Consider the following 25,780-nt stretch of genomic DNA (forward strand, 5'->3'; position numbering starts at 1 on the left):
TACGTTTTTAAACAACCATGATTTATTTTGTCAACTTGTGCATGCTTGTTGTTCATTAAAGTAAATCAAACAAAAATATGCATCTCACCATCTGTACAGAGCGAACGAACACGACTTCAACACAATAAAACACAAATACCCGCCAGTGAATAACAATTCCCGAAATTTCTCATTAAAAAAATAAACTTATCAGAAGTGCTTTCACATTTCGGAAGTGTCCAAATTGTGTTTGCTCGAATACAAACCAATCAAAACACGTTAACATTCCTGAAAGTGAATATTTTTCCTGATTTATCAAACCCCAAAACACCGTCGTACGAAGAAGAAGAAGAAACCCCAAAATAAATACTTTTATTTGTTTCTCTGGAAGTGCCCAAAGTGTTTCTTTATGAACAGACATATCAGAACATTTTTTGTCTTCTCATTTTTCACGAAGATCAAAACATTTTATTAAAACTTTCATGAAGAGTCCAGATAACTGTTTATATCTGCATGGTTCAGTCACGTGGGTATAACGTCACAGTGGGGTCACGTGTCACTTGGTCGCTGGGTCAGGTCACTGGCAGCGGAATTTGAAGACGATGAAGTCGGATCCGGGCCTCATGGCGTTCGTTCTCTCGCACTGCATGTCTGAAGGACATCGGCACCTGCAAACAATCATAGAATTACCATAATTGTATGTATCTGCCTTACATAAATAGCCATCAAACAATCGTAGAATTACCATTATTGTATTTATCTGCCTTACATAAATACTCATCAATGTTGTAGTAATGTGATACCTCCCCTCTTCGGTTAAAGCCGAACATTCGTCTCCAGGCGACAAATCCTTCCTGTCTTAGTAGACCAAAGAGTTTAATAAAAAAGATGACTTACTCCTTTCTGTTTGGGATATATATCCCCTCTTCATAAACATCTATATCTATCTATCTATATATGAGCAACTTCTGATATTTTATTAAATGCTCACCGTGAAGTTGCATTGCCTTAATAGCGATCCAACTGCATAAGTCTTGTATAAGACTTCTTCTCTACCAAGGCCGTTGATTCGCAGCAAAAACAATCACCACTTTTGCTGTTTCACTTCTTAAAAATTAGATCTCCTTGTTCGTGTATCCTTTACTGGTACAGAGATGTACCTCCTTATAGGCCTTTTCAAATGTTCCTTGTTTAAACCTAATTTATTGGTTAAAACATGTCTACATTTAAAAATTCTTTCCTAACAAATTTGAATTCCACACTTTGACCTTAATCAAAGCGTTTCCCTTCAGAAGTGTACTCTTGGGATTGTCAGATGAGGGGAGTCTCCCATGCCAACAGAAGTTACCACTCAGAGAGTGTTTTGCTTCTTGGTTGGATACAATGGGTTGACAACTCTTGCAATCTCTACCAACCGACCACTGATGAGACACGTTAGTGTCGAAACACATGTCAGGTATTGGTAGTAAAACAATGGTCCTCCTCAGGACTAGATTTCACTGTGATACGTCCCCCACAAAGGGGCTTTGCTTTTGTTTCTTCTTCTGCGTTCCAGAATTTTCTGGTTACGTGTGAGCTCGTTTGCCCATTTTGGTTCCCCAAACTATACTCTGAGAGCATAGTCAGCTTCACTCCGCTTTCGTTGAGTAGGCATGCTGGGTATTTTCGTGTTTCCATAACCCACCGAACTCCGACATGGATTACAGGATCTTTTCCGTGCGCACTTGGTCTTGTGCTTGCGTGTACACACGAAGGGGGTTAAGTCACTAGCAGGTCTGCACATAAGTTGACCTGGGAGATCGGAAAAATCTCCACTCTTAACCTACCAGGCGGCAGCGACCGGGATTCGAACTCACGACCTCCCGATTAGGAGGCCGACGTCTTACCACCACGCCACTTTGCTTTGAAATCTTGGTACACCGGAGGAGGGTCTGATGTTCTCAATAGGCTATCTGTGAAGGGATATTTCTCTCTCTTTTGCTCTGCTAAGAGAATTTTCAAATCTCGGAAGAAAGTCTCTGCTAACTTTCAGTTGTTTGTTGCACAACTTATGATATTTTATCGAGGATTTACCGACACCAACAACTGCCGAACATTTCCCAAAATTGCCGAAACGTTTATGGCTATTTGATTAAGGCAAATCTGCCGACGAAATTTAATACTAGTAACACGTACCCCTGCGATGGTCAACCGCAGGGCTAGAAAAGTAAGTAGCACCGGTGTAACACAAAATTTGTACTCCACGAAAAATTGACTCCGGAATAAACATTTCGTACGAAATTCTTACTACGAGTACACCTGTCGTACGAGAAAAGAACTTCCCAAGGTACGAAAAATGTACTCCCTCCACGAAATGTTTACTTCCAGTACAAATCTTGTACGCGAAAATGGGATGCGGGCGAATGCGGAATGGATAACGCCAATAATGTGATCTCACTTTCTGTGGGCCACGACCCACCGGCTTGTGCCAGCGAGGGGAGAGCGTGCAGCTTCCCGACCCCGCTCCGATCAAACCACGCTCATGGAGATCCTCCCACGTTTGGCCCACGATTGCATGGCCACGCTCTCGGACAATTTTACAACGTTGTAGAAGCGGCGTCTGCGTGTGACTGGGGTGTTACTCACGTGCTCTCCACAAACTGGCAGTTCTCTGGGCTGACCCTGAACCACTGACTCCAGGGACACACGGCCCAGCGACACAGGTGGTTCCTCTTGCAGATGGAGGGCTGTTCCGCCACACTCCGCACCTGCCGCTGAAACACACAGTCAAGAGATATGATAACTGATTGTATGAAAAAGGCCCGTATTTGACTGCAGCAATACTCTGTGTTATCGTTATATGCTCACACCATCTCCGACCGCTTTGGTAACAAATTAAAAGACTTGATAACATGAGCAGAAGTGAAGTATATTTGACTGCGGCAATATCAAATGGTTTTTACGTTTAGTCAAGTTTTGACTAAATGTTTTAACGTAGAGGGGGAATCGAGACGAGGGTCGTGGTGTATGTGTGTGTGTGTGTGTGTGTGTGTGTGTGTGTGTGTCTGTCTGTGCGTGTGTGTGTGTGCGTGTGTGTGTGTGTGTGTGTGTGTGTGTGTGTCTGTCTGTGCGTGTGTGTGTGTAGAGCGATTCAGACTAAACTACTGGACCGATCTTTATGAAATTTTACATGAGAGTTCCTGGGAATGATATCCCCGGACGTTTTTTTCTTTTTTTCGATAAATGTCTTTGATGACGTCATATCCGGCTTTTTGTAAAAGTTGAGGCGGCACTGTCACACCCTCATTTTTCAATCAAATTGATTGAAATTTTGGCCAAGCAATCGTCGACAAAGGCCGGACTTCGGTATTGCATTTCAGCTTGGTGGCTTAAAAATTAATTAATGACTTTGGTAATTAAAAATCTGAAAATTTAAAAAAAAAATTATAAAACGATCCAAATTTACGTTCATCTTATTCTTCGACATTTCCTGATTCCAAAAACATATAAATATGTTATATTTGGATTAAAAACAAGCTCTGAAAATTAAAAATATGAAAATTATGATCAAAATTAAATGTTCGAAATCAATTTAAAAACACTTTTATCTTATTCCTTGTCGGTTCCTGATTCCAAAAACATATAGATATGATATATTTGGATTAAAAACACGCTCAGAAAGTTAAAACGAAGAGAGGTACAGTAAAGCGTGCTATGAAGCACAGCGCAACCGCTACCGCGCCAAACAGGCTCGTCACTTTCACTGCCCTTTGCACTAGCGGCGGACTATGTTCAGTTTCATTCTGTGAGTTCCACAGCTTGACTAAATGTGGTAATTTCGCCTTAAGCGACTTGTTTTTCTTTCTGTGAACTGCGTGCTTCTGTCATTAAACAAGTTTAAATCATCCCATTTGCTTTCTTGTGGACTGAGCAAAAGAGAAGAGCACGTTATGGGAAATAGGGGTGGGGAGTAGCGGTGGAGGGAGGGAGGAGACGGGGGGGGGGGGAGGGGGGGGGGGCGGGGGAGGGGGGTCGTTGGGGAACAAGAGAAAAGAGAAGATCAAAACTCTTGATTTGAGACCATTTATTCTCTCTCTCTCTCTCTCTCTCTCTCTCTCTCTCTCTCTCTCTCTCTCTCTCTCTCTCTCTCTCTCTCTCTCTCTCTCTCTCTCTCTCTCATAGAAAGAGAGGTGGAGGGAGCCAGAGGGAGAGAGAAAGGGTAAAATTAGTTACACGAGCAACGTTAGTAAAAATAACTATCGATGAACTTTTATGACAGTGTTTTTTGTTTGTTTTTTCGCATCCCCGCGAAAATTGGTCTTCTACTCTTCAGCTTCTATTTTGTTTACGGCGGTTTTAAGGTAACATCATTTTGTTAACTTGGTTTTGTTTGTGTCAACGAACTTTTTTACTCTTGAAAAATATAGGACTCTCACACACTCTGTGTTTTATCAACACCAACCTACCACCCAGTGCTGCCCCCCCCCCCCCCCCCCCTCTCTCAAATAAAAAAAAAGATGAAGAAGAAAAAAGAAGCAGAAGGATGTTGTCCTTATTATATTACTCAGTGTATCACTTGGCACATCTCTCTCTCTCTCTCTCTCTCTCTCTCTCTCTCTCTCTCTCTCTCTCTCTCTCTCTCTCTCTCTCTCTCTCTCTCTCTGTGTCTCTCCCACTCTCTCTCTCTCTCTCTCTCTCTGTCTCTCTCTGTCTCTCTTTCCCCTCCCTCCCCCTCTCTCTCTCTCTCTCTCCCCTCCCTCTCTCTCAGTCTCTCTCTCCCCTCTCTCTCTCTCTCTCTCCCCTCCCTCTCTCTCTCTCAGTCTCTCTCTCTCAGTCTCTCTCTCTCTCCCCTCCCTCTCTCTCAGTCTCTCTTTCTTTCTCTCTCCCTCTCTCTCTCTCCCTCTCTCTCTCTCTCTCTCTCTCTCTCTCTCTCTCTCTCTCTCTCTCTTTCTTAGTCTCTCTCTCTCTCTCTTTCTTAGTCTCTCTCTCTCATGGTGATGTGCCCAGTTATGTGCAATCCTATTTTACACATGTTACGAAGAGGTATGGGTCTCAAAATGTACTTCCTCCAATTCCTCGTATAGATCTTTATTAATCCAGCTTAGCTTTTTCAGGATCATCTCTGTGGAATTCTTTTCCAATAGAAATCAAACGATCCGCATCATTAAAGGCCTTTAAAAGGCAGTTGCACACACATTTGATCACACTATAAACTGCTCCTGATGTTTAGTTTCCATTGTGTACTCGGATAATGTATGCAATGCTCTTAAGTGTTTGTTTGTTTTTTAAATATTGTATATGTAGTTAATCTGAATGTGTAATCCCTCGTCCCCCTCCCCCTTCTTCTTGAAACTTTAGCTGCCTGTATATATGGCCCTGTTCGGCAATACATTGCTGTACTTTTTTAAGAAATGTAAAAAACATTTACGTTTGTTTGTATCTGGTTTTGTTTTATATGACTTTGTGAGTCCAATATTTTGTATGTTTATACTCGACCATTATTTTGATGTTTTATTAGTTTAATACTTTGATGAGGTATGTGCGCAGTCTTTGCTTTTGTTTACAATTATTCTCTGTATATGTTCCAAGGACAGGTTGGAAGATTAGGCTAAGCCTAAAACCTTTACCCTTATGTAATAAAGTTCTGAGTTCTGAGTTCTCTCTCTCTCTCCCCCCTCCCTCTCTCTCACTCAGTCTCTCTCTCAGTCTCTCTCTCTCTCTCTCTCTCTCCCCCTCCCTCTCTCTCTCTATCTCTCTCTCTCTCTCTGTCTCTCTCTCCTCTCCCTCTCTCTCTCTCTCTCCCCTCCCTCTCTCTCTCAGTCTCTCTCTCTCCCCTCCCTCTCTCTCTCTCTCAGTCTCTCTCTCAGTCTCTCTCTCTCTATCCCCTCCCTCTCTCTCTCAGTCTCTCTTTTTCTCTCTCTCTCTCCCCTCCCTCTCTCTCTCTCTCTCTCAGTCTCTCTCTCTCTCCCCTCCCTCTCTCTCTCTCAGTCTCTCTCTCTCTACCCCCTCCCTCTCTCTCCCCTCGTTCTCTCTCTCTCAGTCTCTCTCTCAGTCTCTCTCTCTCTCTCTCTCTCCCCTCCCTCTCTCTCTCTCAGTCTCTCTCTCTCTCTCTCCCCCCTCCCTCTCTCTCTCTCTCAGTTTCTCTCTCAGTCTCTCTCTCTCTCCCCTCCCTCTCTCTCTCTCTCCCCCCCCCTCTCTCTCTCTCTCTCTCTCTCTCCCCTCCATCTCTCTCAGTCTCTCTCTCTTTCTCTCTCTCTTTCTCTCTCCCTCCCCTCCCTCTCTCTCTCTCTTTCAGTCTCTCTCTCTCTCAGAGTCTCTATCTCTCTCTCCCCCCTCCCTCTCTCTCTCTCTCTCCCCTCCCTCTCTCTCTCTCTCTCTCACTCAGTCTCTCTCTCAGTCTCTCTCTCTCTCTCTCTCTCTCTCTCTCTCTCTCTCTCTCTCTCTCTCTCTCTCTCTCTCGTCTCTCAGTCTCTCTCTCTCTCTCTCCCATTGTCGTGCAGCTAAACTTATGATACCTAACTCATCGGTCACTACTGACGAAAAACTGAAACTGCTTGGCCTCCTTCCGTTGAACCAGCAGCTTAAACTGAATAAATCATTATTCATGTTTAGAGTTATGAACAAGGAAGTCCCAGAGTACATTCTGTCGCTGTTTCAAAAAGCAACCAACAGGTATGGTTCTAGTAAATTCATTCCACCTTGCCCTGACTAGATTTGTACAAGTCTAGTCTTGCATTTTCAGGGTCATCAGTGTGGAATTCACTTCCAACAGCATTAAAATATATCCCATCAGTCAAAGCCTTTAAAAAGCAAATACACAGACATTTGTTTCAAATCTGATTCCAAGTGGAGCGTTCCACCGTTATCGTAACCTAGTGGTGATTCAAAATGGGTTTACTCCGATGCATTAAACCGTCCTAATGTTATCAAACATACCGGTTATCTTATAGCAGTCTCTTTTCAGGGTTGCTGTTTCTGTTGTTACTGTTGTGTTGGTATATCCTTTGTTGTAGTTCTTTTCTTCCTTTTGCTATGTTGTCGGTATCTTTTGTAAAATACAAATGACTTACTGTTTGTTATTTTGCTTGCTTGCCGTTGTTGTTTCATTTGGACCACATGTTTCTATTGCTCGTGACTTTTTTATTTTTTTTACTTTACTTTTGAGTACACTTGACTTGCTGTTTGTTGCTTGCTTATCATCATATTGCTGTTATTATTATCATTATCAGCAAATATTTATTATTATTATCCAAGCGGAGCGCGGGCGAAGCCCGCGCGTAGCGAGGTAGTTTTTTTTTTCATCTCCCAGCACTGAAAATTTTTTTGCCAAGTGGTGTCTGTCTGTGAACATTGTTCTAGAATTCATCTTTTAGCACAATATTAGCGACACTGTTTGGACAATTCTATTAAAATTAGGCGTACAAACTGATTTTGTTTCGGGGAATCCTCTCAGAGGATCAGAATTTTCATATAATATCATCGGAAGCTGTTACAACGGGAAAATGTGAAACTTTTGTCACTTTTTAACATGGAATTTCATCTTTGAGCGTTTCAAGCGGACTTTAATAAAATAGTTATTTGCGAATTAAGCAGCGGAAGACACTCACCGGTTCAACATGTGTATGGTCATTAAACCTCAAAACATTTCAGTAAGTGGTTTAGACAAACACCTCCGACATGTGAGGGTGACTGGTTTGTAGCTGAAGAGTTTTTTTCTAAAGTGTGTTCTAAATACAAATGACGTACTGGTAATGATGTAATGAGTTGTTCTAATCTTGTTCTTGGAACTCTTGCTGTTCCAAGCTTGTTCTTAGCAAGTCTTGGTGACGAGAACAAAGACTATCAATGAAATCTTTAGAAATAACCTCTGACAACGACGACGATGACGACGACGACGACGATAACAACAACAACAACAAATGACATCGACGACGACGACAACAACAACAACAACAACAACAACAACAACAACAACAACAACAAAAACAACAACACGAGAACAACAACAATCACGACAACGAACATGACAACAACAACACCAACAACTACGACGACAACTACAACGACTGGGTTATGATGACATCACCAATGATTTATCAAATGTTCAGTGTCAAGGCTGTTAAAAAATCGTTAAATCCTATTTCTTCACTGATTCTTATGAAATTTTAAAGGTAGGTTTGTTGTCCCCAACTTATTTTCACTCCATACTTTTCCAGAAGAAAAACATAATTTTGGCAGTTAAAAACCGTTAAATTTCAATTCTTCACCGATATTTATGAAATTTTGTGGGTAGGTTTGTTGTCCCCAACTGATTTTCACTCTATACTTTTCCAGAAGAAAGACATAATTTTGGCAGTTAAAAAACGTTAAATTTCAATTCTTCACCTATCTTTATGAAATTTAGTGGGTGGGTCCGTTGTCCCAAACTGAATTTTAAGACATACTTTTCCAGACAAAAAACCTTATTTTTGGCAGTTAAAAACCGTTAAATCTCAATTCTTCATCGATATTTATGAAATTTTGTGGGTAGGTTCGTTGTCCCCAACTGATTTTCACTCCATACTTTTCCAGAAGAAAAACATAATTTTGGCAGTTAAAAACCGTTACATTTAAATTTTCACCTATCTTTATGAAATTTAGTGGGTGGGTCCGTTGTCCCAAACTGAATTTCAAGACAAACTATTCCAGTCAAAAAAACTTATTTTTGGCAGTTAAAAACCGTTAAGTCTCAATTCTACACCGATATTTATGACATTTTGTGGGTAGGTTTGTTGTCAGATTTGACATGATGGCAGAATTGAAAGTGTGAGATATCCTGATGTTTCACAATTTATGCTGCATAATTCAGCCCCATAGGCGCTTGAATTTTAGGTGGAGTTGGGTTTTTTTTCAGCCCAAACCAGTAACCCCCACATGGTTTTCATGTCCCTTTCTGAGAGACTTCAAGAAGTTTCAATTTGACGTCATGATTAGCCTGCCGCATTAGCAAGTATGAAAACACGTCATCGATGACACATTTTAAGACAGAGAGAGAGAGAGAGAGAGAGAGAGAGAGAGAGAGAGAGAGAGAGAGAGAGAGAGAGAGAGAGAGAGAGAGAGAGAGAGAGAGAGAGAGAGAGAGAGAGAGAGAGAGAGAATCATGTACACACAGATGGACGACTTCGCTTGGGGTATGTACTGCCCGGCAGTACACATCTACTTTATTAATATTATTATTATTTTTATTTTTATTATTATTGTTATAATTATTATTATTATTGTTATTCTTTTATTTTTCTTCTTTTTTTACAGTTAGTATTGTCATTATCGTTATGACATCATCATCATTACCATTATTTCTATTTTCATATTTCTATTGCTGTTATTGTATTTAATAGTATCAAATACTATAACTTTTTCTTTGCCTTTAAATGCCATTTATTATCATATGTACGATTATTTTTGCCGTCAACCTTTTTTGCTCTTATAATGTTTTCATGTTCTGTTTTGTATTCATGTTAGTTAGCAAGGACAGATTGTAAGACTAGGCAACGCCTAAAATCTCCATCCTTCTGTAATAAAGTTTAATCAATCAATCAATCTCTCTCTCTCTCTCTCTCTCTCTCTCTCTCTCTCTCTCTCTCTCTCTCTCTCTCTCTCTCTCTCTCTCTCTCTCTTACTCTTATCTTTATCCCCATCCCCTCCTCATCCCACCCTCCTCTCCCCGCCGACTCTGTATCAGTTTCCACTCCTTGCGCAATGTTTGTGGTGTCGTCATCCTTTCCTACTTCACACCATACCGTTGAACGTTCCCTGTCTTTAATGTTCATAAAATAGCCCCCCGCCCCCCCCCCCCCCCCCCGACCTCCTCAAGTAGAAAAAGATTGGCAGTGTCCCAATGAAGTGTCAATATTTCTCCCCCCCCCCCCCCCCCTCATACAATTTTCTACGAATTGTACAAATGTCAGACAATGGGGGGATCAGAACATGATGGACAGCAAGCGTGACCAATGTTGAGATCACCACGAGTGGTCAGATCATGCCGGTGTTGTTAGACTATCGATGAGTGTGTGTGTGTGTGTGTGTGTGTGTGTGTGTGTAGGTGTGGGTATATGTGTGTGTAGGTGTGGGTATGTGTGTGTGTGTAGGTGTGTTTGTGTGTAGGTGTGTGTGTGTGTGTGTGTAGGTGTGTGTGTGGGTGTAGGTGTGTGTGTGTGTGTAGGTGTGTGTGCGTGTGTGTGTGTAGGTGTGTGTATGTGCGTGCGTGCGTGTGTGTGTGTGTGTGTAGGTGTGTGTGTGCGCGTGCGTGCGTGCGTGTGTGTGTGTCTGTCTGCGAGCGTGCGTGCGTGCGTGTGTGTTTGTGTGTGTGTGTGTTTGTATGTGTGTGTGTGTGAGAGAGACAGAGAGAGAGAGACAGACAGAGAGAGACAGACAGACAGACAGACAGACTCAGGCAGACACTGACAGACAGACAGGCAGGCAGGCAGGCAGACAGACAGACAGACAGACGCAAACAGAATGATATAGAGATCGCGACAGACTGTAAATAATGACCCTACCACAAACCTTTGATCACAAAAAGTTGGTGGGGACAAAAAGCCCATGACCTTTAGCAACAATCGTACTGGTTCTCCCCACAGAGTGCAATCAAACGATTACTTCCCTTGAGGTAGGATTGTGGTCATCTTAACGCAATGATCGACGCGATTATCTCCCCTCCTACGGGCATGCGCGGAAAGAGGAATCCAAATGTCGTCTGCTTCATGCAGACGTTTTTAGCAGCGTTTAGCGTTCCTGTGAAAATGATTCCTCTCCAAACAGTGACCTTTTTATCGTTAGCAGGTGTTACAGAAACACAAACAAGACGTATCTGCTTCTTGCATCAACCCCCCCCCCCCCCCCCTCCTTCCGCTCTCAGTGTTAGCAAGTCTTGCTGTCTCAGGCACTGTTTTCATCGGATTAATCGAGAGAAAAAAGAAACCAGAGTCGACCAGGCTTTTTCTACTCAAAGGCACCCTACAAAGGTAAGGTTTGGTTTTTATGAACAAATTCAAGCATACAAGATCGTTGTAAATAAAGCGAAGCCGTGGTCACGGTCAAGAGCGATATTTTTAGATTAAAATGTCGATTAAATTCTGAACCTTTGACTTCGCATTAAAGGAATGTACGTACGTAACTTGATAAAAAAAAAAACTATTTGCTCAGAGAGTTCATTTTGAACTACTAAAATGAATCTTCTACTTGTTCTCCTTCTTCTTGTTCTCTTTTTCCTTGTTCTACACCTTGTTCTCCTTCTGTTTCCTTGCTGAAAGTGGCAAAGTCAGATGGATTAGTAGCAATGTCCTCTTGTATGTTGGTTTGATAGATTTTAGAAAGGCCTACGATACTGTTAACCGCACTGTGCTGTGGTCCGTGTTGATGAGATCGGGTGTCAGCGGAAGAATGTTAAGAATGATAAGAGCTATGTATGTCACTGTTGAAGCACGTGTCCTTTCCAATGAGGGTTATACGGACTATTTCGAATGTCTACAAGGGCTGAAACAAGGTTGTGTTATGAGCCCAATGCTGTTTTCTTTGTTAATTAATGAGTTGGCGAACGAAATTATTGAAAAGGGCAAACATGGTGTGTCCCTCGGTCCTACGGAACTTGAACTTTTTTGTTATTGTTTGCTGACGATCTCACTTTGATAGCATCCACTGTTATTGGATTACAGAACCAGTTAAACGTGTTATGTACAGCAATGCAAGGACTGGGTCTTAGAGTAAATCTGGATAAATCAAAAATAATAGTTTTCAGAAAAGGCGGATTTTTAAGTGCAAGAGAAAAATGGATTTTTGATGGGAATCAGTTGGAGGTTGTAAATATCTTGGCCTCACCTTTTCAACAAGACATAGTTATGGCGTCGCAATTGAAGACGCAGCAACAAGAGCAAAGCGAAGCACGATCGAAATTTTGAATACTTTAAAGAACATGGGTTGTAACTCAATTGATGCGCAAGTATTGCCAATATTATCATATGGAGCCGAAATTTGGGGTTATGAGAAGTATGACCAATTGGAACGTGTTCATTTATTTGCATGTAAACGGTTTCTACACGTAGTAGATAAAACTCCCAATGATGTTGTGTATGGTGAATTGGGTAGGTATCCTCTTTGGGTGACAACAGTCACAAGGTTGATTAAATATTGGTTACGGTTATTGAGACAGCCAGACAATTTTTATTCAAAGAAGGCATACAAAATGTTGTTCAACCTCCACGAAAAAGGTGGTATCACATGGGTAACGCATGTAAAGGCAGTTTTGTGTGAAAATGGATTTTTACCAAGTTTGGATGTTTGGATGTGGAAACGAGAGGGTGTTTTTTGCAGAACTGAAGGAGAGGCTCTGCAGTTCCTTCTGTCATGATTGGCGTAATCATTTGGAATCGAGTGAGCGCCTATCACTGTATGGAAAATATAAAGCCTGTTTTGAAAAAGAACGTTATGTGGACATTTTATGGAAAGATGTGTACAGAAATGTCATCGCTCAATTTAGAATGGGTGTTTCACAGATAAATATCCACAGATATCGCGTCCAAAATTCAACAGAAAACAAGTGTTGCCCCTTTTGTGAAGTTAAATTAGAGACCGAAATCCATTTTTTTTTAATGCCAAACATATTGTGAGTTAAGAATAAAGTATTTAGCACAGTTTTTAAGTGTTGGTGATCAGTTGGGCAGTATGATTACCATGTTTAAAAAAACAAGACACAGAAACAATTGTAGATTTAGCAAAGTTTTTGTTTTTTTGCATTTCAGTTAAGATTGTCACTGTTAAATAATAATGAGGATTAATTGTCGCTGAAGGTTTTGTTGTTGCTGTATTTATTGTTCGGTTGTATGTATATATTAGGCAGCATTGATGTGCAAGATTATTGATAGAGGAAAGCTTGGAACAAACCACTGTGTATTTTGCATGCGTTTAAATATCATGTTTTCTATTTTTTCCTGTGATTCATGTGTACCCCCCCACCCCCCCCCCCCCCCCCCCCCCCCATTGAAAGGGGCTGTAGGCCCATATTCAATAAAACTGTGTCAGTGTCAGTGTCAATGTCCTCTTGTAGTAAACAAACACAAAACAAAACACAAACACAAACACAAAACATCGTGGAAGTGAAAACCAAAATCTGCGGTCTACTGAAAATCTGAATGTTAGCTGTTTCTGAATGAAGTGCCTGTGCATCACATAATTCGCAACGTTCGCGCGTGCACGCACGCACGCACGCGCTACACTCTCACACGCACACACACACACACACACACACACACACACACACACACACACACACACACACACACACACACACACACACACACAGAATAGGGCAAAAAGGCATGATTGTTCTTGTACGTATTTGCTCAACCTAAAACTAGTTCAGACAGGATGGCGTTACTTTGATTCAAGAGACATAGACAAGATCGGATGGTGTTATTTTGATTTGATAGGTAGGCAAAAACCTTAAGACTCTACCGGGTTGAGAACAAGTGTAACAGTCTATTCAGGCTAATCCTGCTGCTGCTGCTGAACGTGTGTGTGTGTGAGTGTGTGTGTGTGTGTGTGTGTGTGTGTGTGTGTGCGTGTGTGCGTGTGTGTGTTTGTGTGTGTGTGTGTGCGTGCGTGTGTGCGTGCGTGCGTGCGTGCGTGCGTGCGTGCGTGCGTGTGTGTGTGTGTGTGTCAGCCAGAGTAGTAAATAGTAGATTATTTTATGTTCTTCTTTTTCTTTTTGTTCTACTTATTTTGTTTTTGTTATTCCGTTGTTTGTTTTGCCATTGCCGCGCGTGTAAAAGTTTGGTTTGCGTTTCTTGGTTTTTTTTTTAATGATTGTATCAGCTGTAATTGCGTTTTCTGTTTGGCCGATGTTGGTTGATGAAAGAAACCGGCTTGAAATCAAAGAGTTCATAAAGTATTTCTGGTGACAAATTAAAGCAACTGAGCCGCTGGTGGAAGAACAGGAAGCAAAACGGGTCCATTTATTCCTCAATAAGGTTGTGAACTAAACGCATAATACACATTTTCAGGTTTCGACAGACATGAAACAATTGTGTCTTTTCTGCATTACTTTTGATGGCTGAAAAATATTTTTCCGGTTGCCCTTGCCCTATAGTGGACAAGATTGCTTCCAAAACTTCTTAAGGTGCGTGTACGGTTGTTGTTGCTTTCGTTAATGCTGCTGTCGATGTTGTTGTTGTTGTTGTTGTTGTTGTTGTTCTCATTTTTGGTGATAATGATGACTTTGATAATTAAACAAAGCGACATTTCTTTAACCAGAGGCAAGATGCGAACTTTGAAGCTTCAGATATTTAAGCATGACTGTCTTCTTTAGTATACTAGCAGTGTTGAGACTTTAAAAACAAAGTGCAGTATCGTTAAATTGAGGAGATTTATTCTTTTCAGATGCATGACGAGACCACTTGGTAATCTACATTTAAATGCAAATGTTAACGGTGTAAATGAGATGTGGACATTCTTGCTGCATCAAAAAGTTTAAATGGTGTGACGATCCAGATATTTAGAGCCTCCGCATTCCAAGTCGTTAAACATGTGATACTGAGCAGAATTTTGCTACGCAGATTTGTCATTGTATTCATGCAATTTATAGTTGCGTGCAAAAACATTAATTATCCTTGAGGGAATGAGATACTTCATAGCATTCCATAAAACTGAATGCGTTTTGCTATTTTGCAGCGGATGACCTCTTTTAAAAAACAAAGAAAGAATGTTTCGCACATTAAAGTGATCGTTTCAAAGTGTAGAATATCACAACTTAGGGGTTGATACTGAAGCTAATAATGGCTCATTACAGACAGGCATGTCCTCCTTTTGAAAACTCGGTCACGTGACAGTTTAAGCCGGCTTTGATGGTTGGGAGCATGAAACAAAAACATAAATCAAGCTTGCATGATGTTTAAAGAGAATAATACGCACAGTTAATTCCAATAACACTTCCACCTCAAGCTATTATTAAGCACAATTATACCAGAGAAAAAATAAGAAAATCAACACTTAATAGCACTCTACGCTTAGCCGAAACGTCCTTTGATGAAAGTTTTTATCAAGCCTGTCGCTTCAACACTAAACAATATCTGAGAGAAACAAAAACAAACGCCAAGAGATTTAGATGCTTAAATAGATTATTCTTTGCGATGGTCTGTAAGCGCGGGATAAACAGGATGTTTCTATGTCAAACACGAGTCGTTAGGCTCCACAAAATAAGATAACCTGCTTCTACGAATAGCATCTTTTTCAAGGCAGCATGCTTGTTTACCGTTGGATGCCAGTTTTTTTCTTCTCGCTTTTGTAATCTCTTACGGCAAAATTCCGCACATATTCGGTTCATTCAAAGATGCGAAACCTGAGCTTAAGGAATGCACCTAAATAGCTGAGGTCAAATACCATGCCGTCTGGGGTTAAGTCGCGCGCCGTTTCGGATGAAAAACAGATTGCAGATACTATAGTTGCATACAGTAGCCGATACTCACTTGCTAATTATAATTTTTCGGTGTTAGTTCATGTATGTTGGCAACCATTGCGACTTCATCTTGAGACTGATATGTCAAGTCATTTTTCTGCGCACATATTTTTCCTAAAACATTCTTTCGACTTGAAAATAGCCTCAGCAAAATGAAAACAAAATGACTCAGCTTCCCTTGGACTTTGCATTCTCTTTTTATTACATTTGTTGGCGTCGGTGTTGGTGGGTGTATTAGTGGCGTTGCTGTCGCTGTTGCTGTTGTTTATTTCCTCCTGCTCCTTTTCTTGTCGTAAAACACTGACATTTAATTGAGATAAGTCCGCAAATAGCTTATAATGCTTGATACAGAGATGACAGTTCAAATGGGGCGGGGGGGGGGGGGGGTTCATAGAAGGGAAAAAGAGAGTGGGAATGAGGGGGTGTTCACTAGTTCTTTCTTTCTTTGGTGTTTAACGTCGTTTTCAACCACGAAGGTTATATCGCGACGGGGGAAGGGGGGGGGGGGGGAAGATGGGATAGAGCCACTTGTCAATTGTTTCTTGTTCACAAAAGCACTAATCAAAAATTTGCTCCAGGGGCTTGCAACGTAGTACAATATATTACCTTTCTGGGAGAATGCAAGTTTCCAGTACAAAGGACTTAACATTTCTTACATACTGCTTGACTAAAATCTTTACAAACATTGACTATATTCTATACAAGAAACACTTAAACAAGGGTAAAAGGAGAAACAGAATCCGTTAGTCGCCTCTTACGACATGCTGGGGGGCATCGGGTACATTCTTTCTCGCCCCAACCAATAAATTATGGGACTCCTCCTAACCCGCGGGGGGTTTGTGTTAACTAGTGGAGGATGAGATATTATGTTGGGTTGAAATGGGGTGGGGTGATCAGGCGCATGCAGTGAGTCACTAAGCAGTGCACTGTCCTTAAATGTTTCCAGGTTGCACGTGCTTGACTGTAAAGTACAGATATCGGTCAGGGCAACACACACACACACACACACACACACACACACACACACACACACACACACACACACGCACGCACGCACGCACACACACACACACACACACACACACGCGCGCGCACACACGCACCTACACATACATACACACACACACACACACACACACACACACACACACACACACACACACACACACACACACACACACACACACACACACACACACACACACACCTTGCGTGCACACACGAAAAAGATAAGGACATGAGGACACGCATTAAAATCTCCGAGCCCTTTTTAATGTCGGACGTTTACCTTTAGCTAGCGACCTTAACCTCAAGCCGAAAAAGCTTTTAGTGAACTTGTTAATTAAAATTCGTCTATTTCAGGATAATGGATTACAAAATCCTATCACAAAATAACTTGTTCAACATACAGATAATCTGACTGGAAAGTATAGTTCTATCAGTAACTAATTTAGAAAGACATACGGAGGATGAACATCAACATTGTTATTCCATCGCCGTGAGTTTTTGTGATGATGAGCTCTTTATTATTAATGTTTTAATTATTATTAACATACATTTCCTGCTTCAGTGCGGAAAAATTCAACTAAAACATGACTAATATACACACATAATTATTTGAGATAAAAACTATCACAAAGTATAAGCTTTTCCAGTGACCTAGACATCGAACACAGGACGGTGAGGTTTGGCACACCCTTCAGTCTTCCGGTCAATGGTATATAACTGGATTGTGTTTGTATGCGCAAGCTTTGTAGTTTTGACGTCATCGGCACCATGGCTTTTGATGGACAAACCAATGTGCGGACGGAGACCGCACACCCATGTTGTTGTTGACATATAACGTGCGCCACACGCAAGACAGAAGTCGCAGCACAGGCTTCGTGTCTCACCCAGTCACATTATTCTGACATCGGACCAACCAGTCCTAGCACGAACCCCATAATGCCAGACGCCAGGCGGAGCAGCCACTAGATTGCCAATTTTAAAGTCTTAGGTATGACCCGGCCGGGGTTCGAACCCACGACCTCCCGATCACGGGGCGGACGCCTTACCACTAGGCCAACCGCCGCACACCCATGAAAACAACAGTCCAACGAGTCGTTGTATAATACATCATCAACCTTGTTTGCCAAAGGCTGTCTCGGCTCAAACGTCAATGAAAGTGGAAGATAACATACATCTAAGAAGAAAAAAACCACGCTTTTTTTGCGGTTCCAATCACTTTGACATTAAAAATATAAACGTTTTAATTCTTGGAGGAGTCGAACATTCCCTGTACGACGATGCAGCAAATAAGCAAATTGTGTCACGGAAGCTTGCATCGTTCAAAAATTACTCGAACTGGCCGAACTAGCCGCGAACGGAAAACAATTACAACGACAAATAATGGCGTCTCTCGTCGTCGTGTCAGGGACTTTAAAAGCCGAGAATACCACAACTGAATACTCAGAATGCCCTCAACTGCATACCCAGGATGCTTCCAACTACATTTTCAGAATGCCCTAAATGAATACTCAGAATGCCCTCAACTGCATACCCAGGATGCCCCTAACTAAGTATTCAGAATGCCCCAACTGTATACTCAAGATGCCCCAACTGAATACTCAGAATGCCCTCAACTAAAAACTTAAGATGCCCCAACTAAATACTCAACATGCCCCAACTGAATACTCAAGATGCCCCAACTTAAGTATCCAGAATGTCCCAACTGAACACTCAAGATGTCTCCAACTAAATATTCAGAATGCCCCATCTAAATACTCAAGATACCCTAACTGAATACTCAAGATGCCCTAACTGAATACTCAAGATGCCCTAACTGAATACTCAAGATACCTTAACTCAATACTCAAGATGCCCCAACAGAATACTCAAGATACCCTAACTGAATACTCAAGATGCCCCAACTGAATACTCAAGATGCCCTAACTGAATACTCAAGATGCCCCAACAGAATACTCAAGATACCCTAACTGAATTCTCAAGATGCCCCAACTGAATACTCAAGATAGCCTAACTGAATACTCAAGATACCCTAACTGAATATTCAAAATACCCTAACTGAATACTCAAGATACCCTAACTGAATACTCAAGATGCCCCAACAGAATACTCAAGATGCCCCAACAGAATACTCAAGATACCCTAACTGAATACTCAAGATACCCTAACTGAATACTCAAGATGCCCTAACTGAATACTCAAGATGCCCTAACTGAATACTCAAGATACCCTAACTGAATACTCAAGATGCCCTAACTGAATACTCAAGATGCCCCAACAGAATACTCAAGATGCCCCATCTAAATACTCAAGATGCCCCATCTAAATACTCACGATGCCCTAACTGAATACTCCAGATACCCTAACTGAATACTCAAGATGCCCCATCGAAATACTCAAGATGCCCTAACAGAATACTCAAGATACCATAACAGAATACTCAAGATACCCTAACTGAATACTCAAGATGCCCCATCTAAATACTCAAGATACTCTAACTGAATACTCAAGATGCCCCATCTAAATACTCAAGATGCCCTAGCAGAATACTCAAGATGCCCCAATAATAATAATAATAATAATAATAATAACGGGCATTTATAAAGCGCCTTATCAAAAGTTCAAAGCGCGGGACAACAATACATGTATACAAAAATCATACAATCACTGTCAGATTCAAACAACACATCATGCACATCTCACATCCCCAGACTCTATACTAAGGAAATATCCGTAGTGTTGTTGGAACAAGTGAGTTTTCAAATTGGACTTAAAAGATGAAATGGATGGAGAGTGACGTAATTGAAAGGGGAGTGAATTCCATAACTGAGGTCCATAATACGAAAACGTGCGGAAGCCATGAGCCTTGCGTTTAAAGCGACCTTGGCAGAGAAGTCGAGCATCATCAGAAGAACGAAGGGTGCGAGAGGGAGTGTAGAGAGAGACCAGTTCAGAAAGATAGGCAGGTGCCGATTCAGAGATGATATTGTAGCAGAAGCAGGCAGCTTTATACCTAATACGTTCAGATACAGGAAGCCAGTGAAGTTCTTTCATGAGAGGAGTGCAGGGTTGTCGATGCTGTGCTCTGAAAATGAGACGTGCAGCAGAGTGTTGTACTTTTTGCAAGGGTTGGAGAGTGGAGTCAGGGCAGCCTATGAGAAGGGAGTTGCAGTAATCTAATCTGGACAGAATGCAGGATGTAACGAGAGTTTTAGTGGCATCAACAGTGAGAAATTTTCTTATGGAACCTATTCTTCTGATCTCAAAGTAACATGTCTGACAGACTTTTTTGATGTGTTGTTTCATTGAGAGGTGGGAGTCCATGATGAACCCAAGATTCCTAGCACTATCAGAGAGAGAAATGTCACTAGAACCTACTGTGATGGAGGCTGGAAGGGAAGTGGTCGAACAGGAAGCTCCAGAGAAAAGAAGAAATTCAGTCTTGTCATCATTTAACTTGAGCATATTGTTTGTCATCCATGATTTAATATCTGAAGTGCAGTTTTGGAGAGTGTGCGTCACCGCTTGGATTTCTGTAGGCTTGCATGCTTGTTGGAGTTGTGTGTCGTCTGCAAAGAGGTAGTGATTGACTGCGTGTTGCTTGATGACGGCAGAGAGAGGAGTGGTGTATAGTACAAATAAAACTGGGCCTAGAACTGATCCCTGGGGAACGCCGAAACAGAGAGGAGATGGAGGAGATGAGAGATTATTGACAGACACATACTGACTACGGCCAACAGAATACTCAAGATACCCTAACTGAATACTCAAGATGCCCCAACTGAATACTCAAAATACCCTAACTGAATACTCAAGATGCCCTGACAGAATACTCAAGATGCCCTAACTGAATACTCAAGATGCCCTAACAGAATACTCAAGATGCCCCAACAGAATACTCAAGATGCCCTAACTGAATACTCAAGATGCCCTAACTTAATACTCAAGATACCCTAACTGAATACTCAAGATGCCCCATCTAAATACTCAAGATGCCCTCACAGAATACTCAAGATACCCTAACAGAATACTCAAGATACCCTAACTGAATACTCAAGATGCCCCATCTAAATACTCAAGATGCCCTCACAGAATACTCAAGATACCCTGACAGAATACTCAAGATACCCTAACTGAATACTCAAGACGCCCCATCTAAATACTCAAGATACTCTAACTGAATACTCACGATGCCCCATCTAAATACTCAAGATGCCCTAGCAGAATACTCAAGATACCCTAACAGAATACTCAAGATACCCTAACTGAATACTCAAGATGCCCCATCTAAATACTCAAGATATTCTACCTGAATACTCAAGATGCCCCATCTAAATACTCAAGATGCCCTAACTGAATACTCAAGATGCCCCATCTAAATACTCAAGATGCCCTATCTGAATACTCAAGATGCCCCATCTAAATACTCAAGATACCCTAACTGAATACTCAAGATGCCCCATCTAAATACTCAAGATACCCTAACTGAATACTCAAGATGCTCCATCTAAATACTCAAGATACCCTAACTGAATACTCAAGATGCCCCATCTGAATACTCAAGATGCCCTATCTGAATACTCAAGATGCCCCATCTAAATACTCAAGATACCCTAACTGAATACTCAAGATGCCCCATCTAAATACTCAAGATACCCTAACTGAATACTCAAGATGCCCCATCTAAATACTCAAGATACCCTAACTGAATACTCAAGATGCCCCATCTAAATACTCAAGATACCCTAACTGAATACTCAAGATGCCCCATCTAAATACTCAAGATACCCTAACTGAATACTCAAGATGCCCCATCTAAATACTCAAGATACCCTAACTGAATACTCAAGATGCCCCATCTAAATACTCAAGATACCCTAACTGAATACTCAAGATGCCCCATCTAAATACTCAAGATACTCTAACTGAATACTCACGATGCCCCATCTAAATACTCAAGATGCCCTAGCAGAATACTCAAGATACCCTAACAGAATACTCAAGATACCCTCACTGAATACTCAAGATGCCCCATCTAAATACTCAAGATACTCTACCTGAATACTCAAGATGCCCCATCTAAATACTCAAGATGCCCTAACTGAATACTCAAGATGCCCCATCTAAATACTCAAGATGCCCTATCTGAATACTCAAGATGCCCCATCTAGATACTCAAGATACCCTAACTGAATACTCAAGTTGCCCCATCTAAATACTCAAGATACCCTAACTGAATACTCAAGATGCTCCATCTAAATACTCAAGATACCCTAACTGAATACTCAAGATGCCCCATCTGAATACTCAAGATGCCCTATCTGAATACTCAAGATGCCCCATCTAAATACTCAAGATACCCTAACTGAATACTCAAGATGCCCCATCTAAATACTCAAGATACCCTAACTGAATACTCAAGATGCCCCATCTAAATACTCAAGATACCCTAACTGAATACTCAAGATGCCCCATCTAAATACTCAAGATACCCTAACTGAATACTCAAGATGCCCCATCTAAATACTCAAGATACCCTAACTGAATACTCAAGATGCCCCATCTAAATACTCAAGATACCCTAACTGAATACTCAAGATACCCCATCTAAATACTCAAGATACCCTAACTGAATACTCAAGATGCCCCATCTAAATACTCAAGATACCCTAACTGAATACTCAAGATGCCCCATCTAAATACTCAAGATACCCTAACTGAATACTCAAGATGCCCCATCTAAATACTCAAGATGCCCTAACTGAATACTCAAGATGCCCCAACAGAATACTCAAGATGCCCCATCTAAATACTCAAGATGCCCTTACTGAATACTCAAGATGCCCTAACATAATACTCAAGATACCCTAACTGAATACTCAAGATGCCCCATCTAAATACTCAAGATACCCTAACTGAATACTCAAGATGCCCCATCTAAATACTCAAGATGCCCTAACTGAATACTCAAGATGCCCCAACAGAATACTCAAGATGCCCCATCTAAATACTCAAGATGCCCTGACTGAATACTCAAGATGCCCCATCTAAATACTCAAGATGCCCTAACTGAATACTCAAGATGCCCCAACAGAATACTCAGAGTGTCATTAAAAAAAGAAATCGCTAAACAGCAAATGAGTGTCACAAGTAGGGCTATTTCTACCACACTGTCTCAAAAAGCCCAATAATGCCCCCAACTAAATATTCAGAATGCCCGAACTGAATACTCAGAGTGCCATCATGAACAAAATCCTAAACAGCAAATGAGTGTCACCGGGGCCGGACCAAATGAGTTGTAAGGGGGGGGTTCCTCCTTTTTTGGGGGGGCAAATCAGCGAAGTGGCGAAGCCACAAGCGCGCGCCTGCTTTGAACTAGGGGGGTCCGGGGGCATGTTCCCCCGGAAAATGTTTGAAAAACGGTTAAAATCTGTGCAATCTGGTGCATTCTGGGCCTTGTTTTGAGGGTTAAGAGCAGCATTGTTTTGGTGCTAAAACTAGTAAACAAGTCGCGTAAGGCGAAAATACAATATTTAGTCAAGTAGCTGTCGAACTCACAGAATGAAACTGAACGCAACGCAACGCAGCAAGACCGTATACTCGTAGCATCGTCACTCCACCGCCCGTGGCAAAGGCAGTGCCCGTGGAATTGACAAGAAGAGCGGGGTATTCGTTGCGCTGAGAAGGATAGCACGCTTTTCTGTACCTCTCTTCGTTTTAACTTTCTGAGCGTGTTTTTAATCCAAACATATCATATCTATATATTTTTGGAATCAGGAACCGACAAGGAATAAGATGAAAGTTTTTAAATTGATTTCGAAAAAAAAATGTTGATAATAATTTTTATATATTTAATTTTCAGAGCTTGTTTTTAATCCGAATATAACATATTTATATGTTTTTGGAATCAGCAAATGATGGAGAATAAGATAAACGTAAATTTGGATCGTTTTATAAATTTTTATTTTTTTTTACAATTTTCAGATTTTTAATGACCAAAGTCATTAATTAATTTTTAAGCCACCACGCTGAAATGCAATACCGAAGTCCGGGCTTTGTCGAAGATTACTTGACCAAAATTTGAACCAATTTGGTTGAAAAATGAGGGCGTGACAGTGCCGCCTCAACTTTCACGAAAAGCCGGATATGACGTCATCAAAGACATTTATAAAAAAATAAAAAAATAAAAATAAAAAAATAAAAAACGTTCGGGGATTTCATACCCAGGAACTCTCATGTCAAATTTCATAAAGATCGGTCCAGTTGTTTAGTCTGAATCGCTCTACACACACACACACACACGCACGCACACACGCACGCACACACGCACGTACATACACCACGACCCTCGTTTCGATTCCCCCTCGATGTTAAAATATTTAGTCAAAACTTGACTAAATATAAAAAAAAACCACTCAAAGCAAGGTACATGCTTTTTCCAGGGGTGGGGTTAACCCCTGGAACCCCCCTGGGTCCGGCCCTGGTCACAAGTAGGGCTATTTCTACCACACTGTCTCAAAAAGCCCAATAAAAATACATTATTTCGTTTTGTGTAACTGATCCCCAAGATGAATTGCTCTTGTAAAGCAGGCCAACCCTTACGCGGCATTCGACATAGTCACGCATGAGTCACGCGGTATCGTTCAGCTAAAGAAGTGCCCATTAACCGCAATGCAGATTAAGGTTCAGGTTTGTTGTGACGGGCACGTTTTGCACGATGCTAAATTGGCCAGACTTAAAGATGCTCGACTCCCGGATTTGAATAAGTCCTAGAAATTCGATTTCAAATACATGTAGTTTTCTTCTGTGTGCACTTTCAGTCATCCAGAATAATATACTAATAATGAGGATATTTATATGACGCAAATCCTAAAACTGTTCAAGGCGCCTCACAAAAACAGACATAAATAAATAATTAGTCGGTACACATTCCAAATCAAATAATATGTAACACATATTGAAATGTATGTGCTTAGGGGCCTAGGTTCACGTGAATATCCTAATAACCATCTGAAAAAAGTGTTCAAACAAACAAAAGAGTATATTTACTGCAACGAGCTACCTAGAAATAGGCACCTCGATTTGAGGAAAAAAACAAAAACATTTTCTTCTCAGTTTGTTTGGTCTTCATGCCAGTTGTGATTAATTTTTGCATGAAATGTTTCAAAAACAAGTACAGGATTGGCGGCAACCAACTTACACAAACTAACAAAAACAACACAAAACATGTTCGTTTCATGGACTACCCTTACAGCAACTATTACCATCTACATAGTCTTTGTCACGCCTGGCCTTACGGCACTTTTCGCGAAGTAGATGCAGAAGCTCAGTTCACTTGCCCTTGTGATCACGCCTGTGACATTAATGACTTTAAGTTAACACTTCGCAACTCGAGTAAATGAAATAAGAAGGTGAAAATTTAGTAAGGAGTTTCGCTGTGGCTAAAAATGCAGGAATGTTTTTAAAGGTGCAATGTTGAATTCCTTTAAATGTGCATTCACGGATTTCTTTAAAGGTGCAGTGCCGAATTTCTTTAACGGCGCAGTGCTCAGTGTCTTTTGAGGTGCAGAGCTGACTGTCTTTAGAGGTGCACAGCGAAACGTAACCCAAGCACACAAAGCTAAGGATCCCTTTCGTGTTCACATAGTATAAAAAAAATATAAAAAAACAAGAAAGCCCCAAATCAGTCAAAATGTGGTCAACATTTTGATTCCATGCCTTAGAAAACATTTCACAAAAGTTCGATTCGTTTGATCTGTTTGTTAGTCTTTAACATTTAATAAACTTGAGTGGAGGGGGGGGTCAACATGGTATTTTACAAAGTCAATCATGTCAGAGGTCTTTGAATTCTGAAGCCGATGAACAGTTGAATAGTACGGAGCTTCTCTAGATAGACAGTACGCAAATCTCTCAATGACTTTTTCTTTCTGACCAATCAGAGGTTTTACTTTCTTCAAAGGTTATATCCGGGTGTTATGAGAGTGCTTTAGATAAATAATTAGCTATTGCAGGATGCAAAGGTTGAAAATAGTTCCAAAACTGGCATAGAAAGAATATAAGAAACACTGGAAATAATCTCAGAAATCTGCGTCCAGTAATTATGTCCAAGCGTCTTTCATCCGATATGTAAAAAGTATTTGTTTAAATCGACAAATCTCTAAGAGATTAAACTGCCAAAAAGCTGATTGCACCAACTTTCGTTTTATTTTTGTTTTATTTTTTAATATAAATCTGATGGGTTTTTTTTTTTGTGTTTGACTTTTTTCTCGCACGTTCTGTTTGTAACGCCGCTCTTCTCTCTCCCCCCCCCCCCCCCCCCCTCTCTCTCTC

The 25,780-nt window shown here is 41.1% G+C and overlaps 1 protein-coding gene across 1 annotated transcript in view; it reads right to left on the minus strand.

Moving 5' to 3' along the window:
* Positions 1–25,780, minus strand: part of LOC138978286 (uncharacterized) — a 42,653-nt gene continuing 16,873 nt past the window's right edge. The window contains exons 2-3 of the mRNA XM_070350965.1: positions 2,605–2,732; positions 1–647 (exon numbers count right to left, since the gene is read on the minus strand). Coding sequence (XP_070207066.1) covers positions 557–647; positions 2,605–2,732 — 219 coding nt within the window. The 3' untranslated portion in view covers positions 1–556. The remainder of the gene's footprint in view (positions 648–2,604; positions 2,733–25,780) is intronic.

Source organism: Littorina saxatilis, linkage group LG10 (genome assembly GCF_037325665.1).
Source record: "Littorina saxatilis isolate snail1 linkage group LG10, US_GU_Lsax_2.0, whole genome shotgun sequence".
In the NCBI taxonomy this organism is placed as follows: Eukaryota; Metazoa; Mollusca; class Gastropoda; order Littorinimorpha; family Littorinidae; genus Littorina; species Littorina saxatilis.